This window comes from Amphibalanus amphitrite, unplaced genomic scaffold (assembly GCF_019059575.1).
Source record: "Amphibalanus amphitrite isolate SeventyFive unplaced genomic scaffold, NRLGWU_Aamphi_draft 001602F_arrow, whole genome shotgun sequence".
Lineage (NCBI taxonomy): Eukaryota > Metazoa > Arthropoda > Thecostraca > Balanomorpha > Balanidae > Amphibalanus > Amphibalanus amphitrite.
The window spans coordinates 119,847-134,834 of record NW_024883095.1 but is presented as its reverse complement, the minus strand read 5'-3'; the positions used below and the strand labels follow the sequence as shown (position 1 = coordinate 134,834).

Below are 14,988 nucleotides of genomic sequence, written 5' to 3'. Positions count from 1 at the left end.
TCTCTCTGCTATCTCTCTCTCTCTCTCTCTCTCTCTCTCTCTCTCTTCTCTCTCTCTCTCTCTCTCTCTCTCTCTCTCTCTCTCTTCTGATTCCCTCCCGTCCCCTCTCACCCCAGGTGCCCCCCACGGGTCACCGTCGTCCGACGATCGGCACGTTGGTGACCTGGGTAACATCGAGGCCGATGCCAATCAGGTGGCTAATGTCAACATTAGGGACAGCCGCATACGGGTAGGTGTTAGGGGGGGGAGATGATAAGGGGGAGCGGGGAACAACAGAGGCGGCTGGGATTGGGGGGGGGGGTGAAGAGGGGAGGCTGACTGGTGAACTGGAGAGCTGAAGGTGAACTTCTTCGTAGTCTGGTTCACCATATTTATCGAAAAAATTATATGTATGAAAATTATGGGCGTGAAAATGTTTTTTTTTAATAGTTACCTTATAGTTTCTATATACTTGTTTGAAGATTTCTTCTCAATAGTCTCTGTACTCAACGCTGCTCTCAACTGATCTAGCTGAGTTATGTCGTTTTGTCTGAGCTGCTCAGTCTAAATTTGCTGTGCTAGCTATACATATTTTAGTGTTGATGCTGTGCGTTTATGCAGCTAGCGTGGCTATCTTCATTAATTAACTCAAACACAGCTGACTGACTGCCTCTGCCCATCTCCAGTTTGCGGGCGACGGGAACATCCTTGGCCGCTCTCTGGTCATTCACTCCGGGGAGGACGACCTCGGCCTGGGAGGGCAGAGCGACAGCAAAACCACCGGCCACGCCGGCGCCCGGCTGGCCTGCTGCATCATAGGCGCCGTCTGACGTCACTGATGTGATGTGACGAGTGACGTCATACGTCTCACGAGGACGTCGGGCTCGCGTTTGATGTTGATGCCACATCTGATGCTGCGTTATCATCAAATTTGACGTCTTCAGACTTGTAGATGACGTTGACTGCCGCATGTCGTGTCGAATGTCGATGTTGATGCGAGAAGTTCTGGAGATATCGTATTGTGAAGGATAAAAAGAAACGTTTTATCAACGTATAAATGTACGGTGTTATCGATGAGATGTAAGCGAGATGTGAGTTGTGAGTGTCTTCTTATAAATGATGTGTGGTGTGTAACCGTTCTGAAGTGATGTGTGCTCATCAGTCAATCATAAGTTCAAAGGCATGAAATGACGGATGATATGTGGAACTAATGGCGTCTTACGGCTATTATTCCGTTCTTTCGAATACTCCGGAAACTTCTGTCTGCCACTGAGGTTTTTGCATCTTTTATCGTTTCTCTCCCATCTTCTGTGCGCCATTGTTTTCCCCAGCTATAAGTAAGTTCATTTGTTTTAACGCTATGGGTACATCCCCTTTGGCTGGTATATTTGTATGACGTCATATAGCCCTTTGTGAGTGGAGTTATGAGTCGCTTTTTAAGCGCAGAACAAGTGAGAGATGAGCCTTACTCCACATGGTAATTCATGAAAATCGATCACGTCGCTTTCTGCCGGCAATTCTTTTTATCTATGTTTGTATTACTTTATTTTATTATTTATTTCATTTTTGTGCTTACTGAAGGTGGTCACTGAGGGTGGTCACTACATTTATGAGTTGGTGGCTTTGGTGCCCACTCTCTCAAGGTCAATGGCACCCATATTGCCGTGTAAATATATTACATAACATGATAAGCATACAACCATAGCTTGACGCATTTATATTATCCGGAATCTGTGGCTAGTTTTAAGCTTTATTTGATAGTTTGTGTTTATTTCGCTGCATTGATATCGGTGCATTTTGCGTGCATTTTCCCAGAAATAGAGGTTTCGTTTGAAGCCGACGATTCCATTGAATTGATGTCGATTAACTTAAAAATACAGACTAGTTGTAAATAGTATTAACAAACGTCTGTCGTGTACGTTTAGATGTATTACGCTCTATTATTGCGACCTATGCTCAACAGACACTTTGTTTGTAATGCGCGCTTATTTATCTAGTTCTTTGCGGAAGTGCTAATGGCGTTTGTATTTGAAACAAAAGCAGGTAGGCTTGTAACAGTTCGCGATATCCACAAGTGGTTTGCATATGTAAATACTAACAGTCCTTTTTACTTTGTCACCTGTAAAAGGCAAGTGCTAACGGTGACATCTATTTTATGTCTAAATTGAAATACACATTGGAAATACAGGGTCGTGTTTCTTTTCCCTATGATTCAGTACCTACCAATTTTTCCCCACCTCTTAGACGACGTTGTGTCCATTTGAATAATTAACGCATGATGATTGAAGAATACTTCACAGAATCCCAGAAAACACAAATGGTACCATATGTATTTGAACGAACATATCACCTCGGTAATACACAACAGAAATCTTAGTTTCATTATGCTCTAATGATTACATTCAGAGGCTGCAGAAATAGCATCGGAAGCGCAAATAAATGAAATACGAGAGTAATAGCTGCTGTCAATGACATTTTCGTCTCGACAAATTTGTGCTGTTCTGAGCATACATTTATGCCTGAATGCACAAATCATAGAGGTATCGGGGGGTTTCTCTTTCTATACAAGGCGGAGCCACTTACGTAAGACGGGGATTCGCTGAAGATCGTTAGCTCGTAACGACACAATTAAGTCCTCAGACGGTTCTCAGTACAAGTGTAGGATATTGTATTAGTTTGTGGAACTCATAAGTGATGCAGTGCACGTTTCGCTCCGCGTCAATCGTTGTCTGAGCTAAAACTGTGAAGACCATCCGGCTAGGATCGAGCTGATTGTATAAACTAGAATACGTTCTGTTCATATTCGTTTTTCGAAATAAGCAGTGTCATGGTTGCTCTATCGATAAAATATATCAGTGTCAAAAGATCCGTCGTAACTCAAAGTAAGCTTCGTCCCTCAATCAACGACAAACAGAGTGGCTTCCTTGCTCAGACAGCACTTCCAAATCTTCACCCAGTATGCATTGCGGTACAGTATATAATCAGGCGCTAGACACCACTGCCATCTGGCGACAACGGTGCAAACTAGCGGCAGCTTGAGCGTGTGGGTACTGGCCACTGGGTAGTTTAGTTGACGCAGGTCGGGTAAAAAGTACGAGACAAACCAGATGTAACCGATGCAATGCTGCAACTATCGTTTGCTATTGAAGATGAAGGGAATATAAGGAACTGAAACACCCTGAAGACACGGTGATGTTTCCCTTGGAAGCAATATTACAAATTATCAAACAGCATAGAGACATTAATGGTGATAAAGAGGGACAAAATACCTACAAGGGATGGGCAACAAATCGCCTGGCATGCGGTACTTCTGTCCGTGATAACATACTGAGCCTCGTTTTGAGAATAAAGTGCTACCACCTATCTCCATTTCAACATGTCATGAACAGTCAGCACTCGTAAATTCCGCACTTTATTGATCTCAAACCACAAAGTAATGTTTTCAACTAGCTGAACTCACGCCTCGATGCGAGTTACCATGTCTTTCGACTCGTCGCAGCACAATTATATGTACAACATTTGTCCAAAGGCAGCCTCAGCTGTTTCAGGGCTCCAGCTCAATCATGAAAGCTTTATCTCAGCTTAGGCTAATATCAAGCTTAGTAATCACTAGAGCAGCTCACATCTCGGGAAAGATAAGAACTTTCCCGAGAAAATTATGCCTTACTTGAGGTCCTCGATGGCTCAAACGAAGCCCATCATTTCCCAACATGACTGGTTTAAGTCATTATCCAATGAGACATACATTATCACTTTCGCACAACAGTCTCAGGCAGCTCAGACACAAAACAGACAGAGGCTAACAGACAATATCAGACAAGAAGACCATCTCACATATCAACAGTCTGTCTCAGAAGAGACAGACCTAAAGACCTCCCCGCCATTCCGCGACCAGCATTCACTTCTTAAACTCCAGCTCCAGGTAGAAATCCCTCTCATCGTCCAGTCTGCTCCCACTCTCCGGAGCTAGCGGCAGGCCGCGGGCTCTGAGGGTCTCCTCCGGCAGTTCGGCGCAGTCCGGTAGCGGGAAGGGTCTGATACAGCCGCCGCTGGTGGATGTGATGATTTCACCTGACCGACAGCGGTGCAGCTCGGCTGCGGAGGGGGCGAAAAAAGATAACTGTCACAGTTGGAAAAAAGGCATGTTACCTGTCCTGTCAGTGATTAGTGACCAGCTAAGTACGGTGCTGTAGTGATTCATACAAAGACTGTTGACTGTTGAGTCACGAGTGATTACCCATAATCATCGATTGTTTTTTATTGGACAAGGCAAGGTCGTAATGACAGAGCGACTAAAAGTGCGTGATGTATTGAAGAATAAATCCGATTGCAATATTACACCCGAGAACCCAGTTTATGAGTAACGAAACGAATCCAGTTAAAGATTCGCTTTCACTTTATAACCTTTTCGGGCCTACATGTGCAGGCTTAGGTCCCAGCATCCAAAGGTTTCTATAGCCTATACTGAGCACCAAGTCAAATTACCATTTAATACGCCGGGTTCTATCTCGAGGCACTGATAGTAAAATACGCAGGAGTCCGGTATATCAGCGAAATACTCGCCCGGGCCAGGGCAGTTGTAGGGGCTCCCTGCTGCCACCTGCAGAGAAAGGCACGCACCATTAGTACCTAGACCAGCCTCCGCGCACTTCCAATAGCGTTCGCGAGGCCTGAAACCTTGGTGTAACTTCGATGAAAGGCGCGTTATAAGCTCGACACAAAATTCATGGAAATTGTCGTATGATTACACAATTTACTTTCTAATGAGACGATAAGATCTGATTAAAATATGACTTCACCAGTCCCAGCTGACCCGGTATTTGGGCGGTGGTGACGGCACGTAATCGGGCGACCCCAGCTCGACCACCGTGATGTTTGGCAGCGCTTCGGTAGGTGGCAGCACCGTCGGTAGCCGCGACTCCCGCACCCAGATTCCATCCGTGTTCTTTACACACGGCGGCTTCAGTCGCCATGGAAACTGGCAAACCTGTGGGCAATACAAAATATACCGCCAGAAAACGGATATCGAATGGGGTAAAAGAGTAGTCGCATAATGTGGACGATTACCTGGTGGTCAATCAACACAACAGGGCTCATTCATCGTGGCTGCCGCGCCTATCCGATCCGTTCGCGACAATTTGATGCCTGAAGTTTATCACAGGCTGTTATGGGGCTTCAGCCGAACGTTTTTCTTAGAATACCGGCGGTCACGTCTAAAGCTACAAAAGGTAAAAATACAATTTTTAACATACCTTCACGCGATTCAAGTGGAAGGTTATAATAAATCAAGCGACTAACAGCCATAAATTACCAACCATTTCATACCAATAATTACACCAAGCATTGCAAGCTTTCATTCTAGCGCCGATTACCTATCCATGCTTGTTCTCTATGATTCACTATCTAATCTAGAGCCATGTTGGAAACACCAATCCGCCATGTTGAACGTACACTGAGATTGGCGTCATACACGGTGGGTTCCTTGCAGGAAAACGATACTCTCCGGAGTTGTTTGCCTCCCCAGAATGAAATGCATCTGAAAATGCAGCATACAGTCACTGATCGGAGATAGCAAAACACGCAGAATGGCACACGACTGCATTTCGCAGTTATCTTCACCTGGAACTGCATTCCAACAATTGTTTTTTGGGGCTTTAGGGCACGCCGATTACGAAGGTCATTTTGCGGACGTCCGCATTTCAATGGCAGACGAAAAGAATATACCTCAGAAAACGCGGCTAATGGTTCCAAAAAAGTATTCGTCAGCTAACACAGCCATTTTTGTCGGTTTTATTCGATTTTTTACGCACAGCTCGCTATGGGCCTTGAGCTGTTTACTTATTTACGCCATCCTCATTAACGAATCGCCTCTGCTCCTTACCGGTAGAACAGTGCGCAGTTGTTGGGGTCCTCGTGGTAGCCAGCTGACTCACAGCGAAATTCGTCAGCTGACGACTGGCCGCGTGCTAACACTGGAATAGAATAGAGAGTGAGAATAGAATAGAGCAACCGTATAGGCAGGAACGGTTGAATATGTGCGTAGGGGAGAATGGATAATTTGGCCGGGGGTGATCTGACAAAAGACGACATCTGACAAAAGTGATTGCAATAACTCCAGTGTCTACTCATTTGTCATTTGTAGAACTGATCCTTTTTCAGTGACCGTCGAAGTTTTCAGTGCTCAAAGATAAACTAAGCAGGCAGCGAGGTCGGCAAAATAACCGGAAAAGCCATGCTCGACTCGAGTACAAACGAACAGCGTTCGTCGAACACAACATCGGACGCATACGCTAATGTGTATGTTTAGTGTCAAAATGGATGGATATTTTCCAGTGTACGTTTATAGGTTTTCCCGATATAACTGAAAAGAAAATACGCAACCCTTGTCGAAATGAGCAGGATCATTCGATCCATGTGACTTTGACTCACGAAGAGAAGACTACGGGATAAAATAACTCGGTTTCCATAGCAAAAAAAAAACTGTGTTTTACGAGTAGGTATTTACGATATGAACAAACAAGTACTTGTAACTTTCTTTTTGTCATCACCACCACCACCACCGACTTGTGCGCGGCGTCTATCATTCAGTCGCACCGCAAAGACTGCAGCAGACGGCGAGGAAGAACAGCGAAGAAACCATCTTCCCCAGCGCGACACCGGCCTATTGCTTCTGATCACGGGACCTGAAACAAACGAGAGACACCAATAGTTACCATGTGTGAACGTTTGAATCAATGGAAACGATGAATTTGGAATACAAGACAATGAATGATATATGTTGGACATCATCCAGGGTGAAAACAATAAAAACTATGAATATTACAGTTTTGAGGTGTAATGAACTTGCAGTTTAAACATGCTATTTGAATGAGTTTTCTTATTTGCGTACCTTTTTGTGATTCCTTATTGCCACTTTGTCTCACTTTAGAGGAAGTGACTCGGCAGCAAAACAGTTTCCGTATCTGAAACCTCCCCGCTCAGCTTATAAAGTATATTGATAGTTCTGGCGAGGGATAGTAAGCTTAGAAATTATAATAAACGGTGATAAACAAAATGAGTTGCAGCTTTTACCACTGTAGCGCTATGCTCGCTCAATGGGCCATGGCCTCGCTACTTTCCATGATGCTCATTGATCCTAAAAGAAAAGAAAACAAATGAATTTTCTTTCAAAGCAGAGGTGTCAACTCCTTAATAAAAAACACGTGCATTTGCATAAAAAAATATTTTGCGGAAATTTGTCTCGGAGCAATGGCCTTGATTCAAGGCCCGGAGTCTAGGCCCCAAGGCCATATATAGGCCAAGGCTAGGCCCGGAGCAAATACCAAAATACCACAGCCTTGCCACAGCCTCTATATGGCCTTAGCCCGGAGCATCAGGGTATTTTGAATTGAGAGCATATTGAATTATATATTTAGATTTGTTAGAATTGAATGCTGATAAGTACCAGCACTTGAAAATATGAAACCCTACGAAACCAGCGAAAAAATAAAGATGGTACAATTTTACTTTGAAACGAACTCAATCGTGCTCACTCAGCGGAAGTTTCGCAGTCACTTCAAAGCACGCAAAGCCCCATCACGCAACGTAATTTTGGCCATAGTCAAGAAGTTTATGCTAACCGGAAGTGTTTACAACCTGAACAAGGCTAAAAGCGGCAGAAAACGTGCAACAAGCGCACCTACTGAGTAAAGAAGATACAGATGTCCTAGAGCGCAGTTCAAACAAGTCCATGATATGTCTGAGCCAAGAACTTCAAGACGACAGCTTACACTTTAAAGACTGGTCAGAGCAAGGCCCGTCAGAGCCGACGGCAAACTCATTCCGCACAAGTTTCAATCCACTAGACGTTGACTGAACGCGAGAAGCAGACTCGCTTGAGCTTACAGCGCACATATGGCCAGGGCAGCCCGAGAGTGGGTGTGGGATCACCTCATCTCTGTTCAAGAAGTTCATGGCTGGCCCGCTCACTCACCGGTTATTTGCAATGTGTTGCATTCGAATTTGTTATTGATATGCTCATGTGTTTTTTAACATGTGCAACGTGTTATCCGCAAAATATACGGCTTTTAAATTCGTTTGCTTTCGGGAACTTCCGGTACAATGATTGCCTCATTTACCCCCTCAGTCGAGAGTGTCGGGTGCCGCCTCCCGGCGTTTTTCGCTATTGCTCGGAACGCACTGCCCATTGAGAGCTGAAATCGGCACACTGGACCTCCGCTTCAAGCCGATCTTATGACACTAATTGCATTTTCAGGTCAGGTTAGGTCACTGACCTATGATGTCATAAGTGAACCACTGCACAGGCCTAAAAGGTCAAAACTTAACCCAACGCTATCAATGCCGTAGGATTTTGACAAGGAGAAAATGATCGTCTGCTTTTCATTCAAGTAGGTTGAACAAGATAGCTCAAGCGAAGCTTGAGCCCATACGAAACAATACGGTGCCATTACATAAGAACACAAAAAACGTAATAAAAACTACTTTAATTAGTCTAATGCCAAACTACACGTCGCGTATCGTGACATGATACGCTTCAAGTGACCTTGTGGCACGGCTGAAAGTAGCCGGTCGCCACTTGAACCGCTAGCAGTGTATACCGCTAGTAGTTCACCTCTCGTTGTGAGAGGGAGTGAAAGGATTGTCAAGGCAGAGACTACCATCCGCCACCGTCGGCACCACACAACTCCAAGGGAGGAGGAGACTCCCGATGTGGGCCCGTGTCGGTAGCTCTGAGCTTGACTAGGATGAACGAGTTACCGATCGTGGATCGTACTGATTTATTGAACAAAAATTGGCACACTATATTTCTAGCAAGGCTACCTTGCATAGGTAGTTTCAGCGTCTAAATGGTAATATTACAAATTACAGTGACAGTTGGACAAAGAAAAATTACTCCACACCTGCGCTCCTAGATTACCCTCTTAAGGCGTGACAATACAACAGCTACGGTTACAAGAGATAACATATAAGGCAGAAAACAATCACAAGACATATGTGTCAATCAATCACTGACATCTGCGTGCATCAAAAGGATTTACTAGTTTACGACGCCGCCGCTGGGTTGCACACGCTACGGCGCCGTCGCTAGCAACGGAGCGCTGTTGCACCCGCTACAGTATACCCCCTCCCTAGACACGTCACTGGGGAACGGAGAGGAACGTGACGTGTCGGAACCGGAGAGGCGGGCGGACTTCTCTACCGGAGCGGGTACGGAGGGCAGGGCGGAGCGGAGGCGCCGCCGGCATGGCACCAGGCGGGCACGACGAGCCGGCCGCCGCCGCTGACTGACAGTCGGCAGGGGAGAGCGCAGGAGGACCGTCGGCAGGGGAGGGCGCAGGAGGTACAGGGACCGCAGTGGACGGAACGGACTCGATGGGTCGGCGTGGAGTCTTGGATGGGAGTAGGAGCTTAGGTCCCGAACCTGGCACCGCAGTGTTGGGGCCCGGCGCGTCACGGGGCGGGTCGCAATGATTCGGAGTAGCAGTCGGCGCATCAAGAAAGGCGGGTTTGACACGGTCCAGCGAGACAGTATCATTACGACCGTTACGGAACACGGTGACAGTCTTGGTTGAACGGCGCACCACGCGAAAGGGACCGTCATACGGCGGCGTCAGCGGTGGGCGAGAGGAGTGTGACGATCGGAGCTGCACCCCACAGCCGACACCAGGGGTCGATGGTCTGTGAACAGGATGAACTCCCGGCCCTCGACACTGTGGCGGAAGTGCCGGATGGCGAGGTAGCAGGCCAGCAGCTCGCGCCCGAAAGTGCTGTAGCGCGTTTCGGCAGGCTTGAGCGTCTTGGAGAAGTAGGACAGCGGTGTCCAGCAGCCGTCCACGAACTGTTGTAGGACCGCGCCGACGCCGACATCCGAGGCATCCACTTGGATGCTGAGTGGTGCACCTGGCAGAGGGTGTGCCAGTCGGGTGGTGTCCGCCAGGCGCGCCTTGACGGCGGTGAAGGTCGACTGGGCCTCGTCAGTCCAACGGACGGGCCGAGCGCTCTTGGCGTTGCGTTGTGTGATCAGCCGGTGCAGAGGGCGAAGCAGGGCGGCGGCGTCGGGCATGAATCGGTGGTAAAAAGTTACCATTCCGATGAAACGCCGAAGGTCGCGCTCGGTGCGAGGCAGCGGGAAGTCCCGGACGGCTGCCACCCGGTCCGGCAGTGGGGCGATGCCGTCACAGTTGACGTCGTGTCCCAGAAAGTTCAGCCGCGGAACGCCGAAGACGCATTTGTGGACGTTCAGTACCACGCCGTACGCGTCCAGCTGTTGGATCACTTTTCGCACGTGTCCGATGTGCTCCGTCTCCGACGAGCTCGCGATCAGTATGTCATCGACATATGCGAAACAGTGGGTGCAGTCGCGCAAGACCTCGTCAATAAAGCGTTGGAAGGTCTGGCCGGCATTACGCAGGCCGAAGGGCATGCGGACCATTTCCCACAGGCCGAAGGGTGTGGTGATAGCGGTCTTCGGCACGTCGGACGGCTCCACGGGTATCTGGTTGTAGGCCCGGTGGAGGTCGAGTTTGGTGAAGATGGAGCAGCCGTGCAGCTGAGAGGCGAAGTCCTGGAGGTACGGGAGAGGGTACCGGTCGGGGACGGTGGCAGCGTTGAGAGCCCGGTAATCCCCGCACGGGCGCCACTCGCCAGGAGTGGCCTTCGGTTCCAGGTGGAGCGGCGCAGCCCAACTGCTCTGTGACGGGCGGATGACGCCGAGCCGGTAGAGCTTGTCGAACTCTCGGCGAGCGACAGCAAGCCGGTCAGGAGCGAGACGGCGAGGGCGTGACTTCCGGGGCGGGCCCGTGGTGACGATATGATGCGTCACCGAATGGCGTACCGGAAGCGGACGGGAGGTGTCGGCCGTGACGCCCGGGAACTCCGCCAGCATCGACTGGTAGGGCGAGGCAGTGGGTCGGAGACCCAAAGAGGACACTACTGCAGTGGTGCCCCTCGCTCTGACAGTTCCATTGTCCTCACACAGCGTGCACCTCCTCACATCCACCGAGAGGTGGTGATGGGCCAGAAAGTCGGCGCCGAGGATGGGCACGCCGACTTTGGCCACCACAAAACGCCACGGCAGAGGCGAGCCACCATCCAAAGTCACACAGTGGTCAAACAGACCGATGACCGGCACGCTGGAGCCATTGGCCGCGGTCAGTCGGGGAGCCTGTCCGGCGGCTAGCACTGCGCCTCGCGGGAGCGCGAGAGGAGGCAGGGCACTCACTTGGGCCCCAGTGTCTATCAAGAATCGGCAGTTCAATTTAGTATCGTGCACATAAAAGAGCGGCGCCAAGTCCGGTGTCGGGCCTGATGCGGGAGGCGCAGGCCGGCTCAGGCCTCCGAGTTTCCCGCCGGCGTCCACGCACACGGCCCAGTGCACTTTCGGGCCCGCGCTCCGTAGGTGCGGTGGTACCAGCAGTAATCCTCCCGCTCGTCGCGGGAGGGCGAGGACGACCGGGAGCCACGCCTAGGCGTTCCTGGCCGCGAGCGGCGACCAGCAACTGCCCCCTCCAACCGCCGATGGGAGGTGTCCAGCCGGCTGATGACGGCGGACAGGGAAGCGATGGCGGCAGCTAGATCTCCGTCCCCAGTCGTGGCCGCAGGAGCCGGGCTGGAGTTCGCACCGACGGCGGAGACGGCGCCAGTGGGCCGAGACGCCTCCAGGAAGCGGTCAGCCGCCTCTGCGAGCTCTGCCAGCGGAGTGGCCTCCGGCAGGAGCGAGAGAGCGGCGCGGGCGGACTGCGGCAGCCGCTGGAGGAACAGGGTCCTCAGTAGGCCACTGTCCACCGACGAGTCGCCAGCCGTTGAAAGTTGTCCTCTCATATCGCGAAGAAGCTGGGAAGGCGACCTGTCGCCGAGCTGTTGATGCCGGAGCAGGGCCTCGAGGCGGCTGGCACGGGACTGGGCGAGGCGCTGGCGGAGGGCAGTGCACAGCCCGTCGAAGTCTCCTGGTGCACTGACGATAACGTCCCGTACTTGGGCCGCCACGTTGGTAGGCAGATTTGCCACCAGCAGCTTGAACTTTGTGACGGGATCGGCAATGCCAGCCACGTCGAACGCACATTCAACTTGGAGCAGCCAGAGGTCCGCCTCGTCCGGGGCAAACGCCGGCAGTCTGAATGAAGCAAGCGGTCGCGCCCGCTCGTCCGATGCAGCCGTGGTGGCAGGAGTGTCGGCCGACGCAGCCTCCTGCGAGGTGTCGCCCTCCATCACGGGCATGGTGTACACGTCACCGTACCGCGCCGCGTCCCCAGACCGGCAACTCGTCTGCCCACTGCGCTCGCTGCGCTACCGTGGTCCGGGGGTTAACACTGTACACTGAGAGCCCGAGACGACGCACTGCTCATCCCGGACCTGGCCGCTGCCCACTACGCTCGCTGCGTTACAGAGGTCCGGGAAGGCATCACAATCCGCTGGCGTGTTGATGGCGTACCCCCATTCAGCGGCGAATCCTGCGTGCCGCGGCGGATCCTGCGTGCCTTGGGGGTCCGCACCGCGGCGAAAGAAGGTGGAAGTCCGGAAGTGGCCGTCTGGCAGGTGAGAAGGCCAGTAGTGGTCCGTACCACAGCGGGGCCAGTGAGACGGCCAGGAGTAAGTGTCTGGCAGGTGAGTCCAGAGTCGGGTGTCACCAATGTGGCACGGCTGAAAGTAGCCGGTCGCCACTTGAACCGCTAGCAGTGTATACCGCTAGTAGTTCACCTCTCGTTGTGAGAGGGAGTGAAAGGATTGTCAAGGCAGAGACTACCATCCGCCACCGTCGGCACCACACAACTCCAAGGGAGGAGGAGACTCCCGATGTGGGCCCGTGTCGGTAGCTCTGAGCTTGACTAGGATGAACGAGTTACCGATCGTGGATCGTACTGATTTATTGAACAAAAATTGGCACACTATATTTCTAGCAAGGCTACCTTGCATAGGTAGTTTCAGCGTCTAAATGGTAATATTACAAATTATAGTGACAGTTGGACAAAGAAAAATTACTCCACACCTGCGCTCCTAGATTACCCTCTTAAGGCGTGACAATACAACAGCTACGGTTACAAGAGATAACATATAAGGCAGAAAACAATCACAAGACATATGTGTCAATCAATCACTGACATCTGCGTGCATCAAAAGGATTTACTAGTTTACGACGCCGCCGCTGGGTTGCACACGCTACGGCGCCGTCGCTAGCAACGGAGCGCTGTTGCACCCGCTACAACCTCACTGCGGCAGATCTCACCTTGATCTCAGCAGTACTGCCGTTGTCAGCCGTCTTCCTCCGCCCTCCCAACACAGGTACCGTTGGTCGCACCTGAGCTGGACCATCGCTCCCACCATTCGCACCAAAGACCGCCCACCAGCGCGCAGGCGCACAGATGGAGTCCTTGACATTGGGGGCAGCGCGTGGCGTGTTTTGCATAAACACCCTCGTGAGAGGGCTCATTAACATTCAGCAGTTAGACAACGGTGGTTAGGTGGTTCCGGGTGATGGGAATGCAGAAATATGGGAGGGGCGTGCCATGATGAGGCTCGAAAATGTCCTCATGACGTCATGCTTTATAAACAATATTTCTAATGTGTGAATAATGACGCGACTTAGACAAAATATGTAACCTTTGGGCTTAGATTTAGCTTGGTTGATTTTGGATTCGTGACACACGATGGTGAGCTCAGATTTTCCCTTTATGTCCGTTGTTTTCTTTCCTCGTTAGCATTCCACTGAGTCCAGTTGAGTCCACCCATGTTACAGCATGGACAGACACGGCGTTCTTTTCCCCTGCTCGGCGGTAGCGTGTTTCGTTGACCTTTGACCCGCCCAGACACGACTGGCCGCCCGGGGTCGGCCCAAGGTCAGCGTCCTCGACCCCCGCCGACCCGGCTCCCGGGCTCTACCGACGCTCCTCCACTCTACCCATCTACACACTCCCACCTCACGGCGGGATGAATATCGTGACAATTAAATAAACATTAGAAGTGCCAGGCGGTGAAGTGCGTGGGTCACTTGATCTCAAGATGCTGTGTGGTGCTTATGAAGAAAATGAAAACTTTTATTGGAATAAAAGAGGGTTAAAGGATTACGCCTATACCATATGCGAAGGTAATTAGGTACTCAAGCAGAGAAAATAGAAATACTGGTCCATGCCAATGATTGGGCAATTTTCGCACAAGGCAGTGAACTGGAATCAGGGATACCTACAAGGTAACCAACTGAGCACCAGTCGCTGCATTCGACGTTATGTACTGTTTCCCGTATTAGTTCATACGGAGTCACTTATATCGATAATGCTATGCATAGCGCAATTTATAAAACTTATGGCTGCTTTGAGCCAATTGTTTTTAATCTTGAGGTAATACAACAGTTAAACACTAGTGCGAGTTATTTGATTACTTATTATATTTCTGACTCGAGAACAGTCAGTCGTCTGTCACGCAAAGTGTGCGCATTGTGCAATGTGTGCATCACTTCAGCGAGTGAACAGAGTCGACGTCGAGTCAAACTACGCATTAAGTAAGCCATCTGGACCTGCAATAACTGTAAACAACTATCTCCTGCAGTGTTTTATCCTAATTAATCGGAAACACCCTGCGGCTTGATGCTTCCTAAATGAACCTTGTGCTCTTTGTGTGAAATGTTGCAGGGATATCTTCAGACACACGGCTCCAGGCGAAGAGAATGTGGGATGTTTATAAAGAAAGTAAACAGGGCTAGGCGACCTTAATGCATTAACCCTAGCCGGATACATCAGTGTTCTACATACGTTGACATAAAATGATGTTTTTCGTACTCCAGCGTAGATGGGTAGCCATACGGCTGCCACGGTTGACAGTGATGACATCATTCATCTTTTGCAAGTTCGTTAAAGATTTGGGCTATACGGGGATTCGAACCCCGGAAAAGATGACTGATGTCATCACTGTCAACCGTGGCAGCCGTATGGCTACCCATCTACGCTGGAGTACGAAAAACATCATCTCACGCTCTCAGTCCCAGCGGATAAAAACAACACCTAAATACGTTGACATAGT

The 14,988-nt window shown here is 50.1% G+C and overlaps 2 protein-coding genes across 3 annotated transcripts; one reads left to right on the top strand and one right to left on the bottom strand.

Annotated features, from left to right (window-relative positions):
- Nucleotides 1-112: 112 nt before the first annotated feature.
- LOC122374094 (superoxide dismutase [Cu-Zn]-like) lies at nucleotides 113-2,714 on the top strand (the record flags this gene model as incomplete). The annotated part of the gene is made up of 2 exons (XM_043352638.1): nucleotides 113-229; nucleotides 666-2,714. Coding segments are annotated over 2 exons (261 nt in total), but the record flags the coding sequence as incomplete, so codon positions are not given.
- Nucleotides 2,715-3,378: 664 nt separating this feature from the next.
- LOC122374093 lies at nucleotides 3,379-13,313 on the bottom strand. Of its 2 annotated transcripts, none has more exons than XM_043352636.1 (7): nucleotides 13,202-13,313; nucleotides 6,574-6,662; nucleotides 5,861-5,951; nucleotides 5,431-5,515; nucleotides 4,793-4,966; nucleotides 4,465-4,579; nucleotides 3,379-4,074 (listed from the first exon to the last, which is right to left on the bottom strand). In XM_043352636.1, the coding sequence occupies exons 2-7, from the start codon at nucleotides 6,617-6,619 to the stop codon at nucleotides 3,878-3,880; spliced, it is 708 nt and encodes a 235-aa protein (XP_043208571.1). In that variant the 5' UTR covers nucleotides 6,620-6,662; nucleotides 13,202-13,313; the 3' UTR covers nucleotides 3,379-3,877. The 2 variants fall into 2 exon arrangements, with proteins under 2 accessions (XP_043208571.1, XP_043208572.1); XM_043352637.1 differs by lacking the exon at nucleotides 13,202-13,313 and adding an exon at nucleotides 6,869-8,050.
- Nucleotides 13,314-14,988: the final 1,675 nt, after the last annotated feature.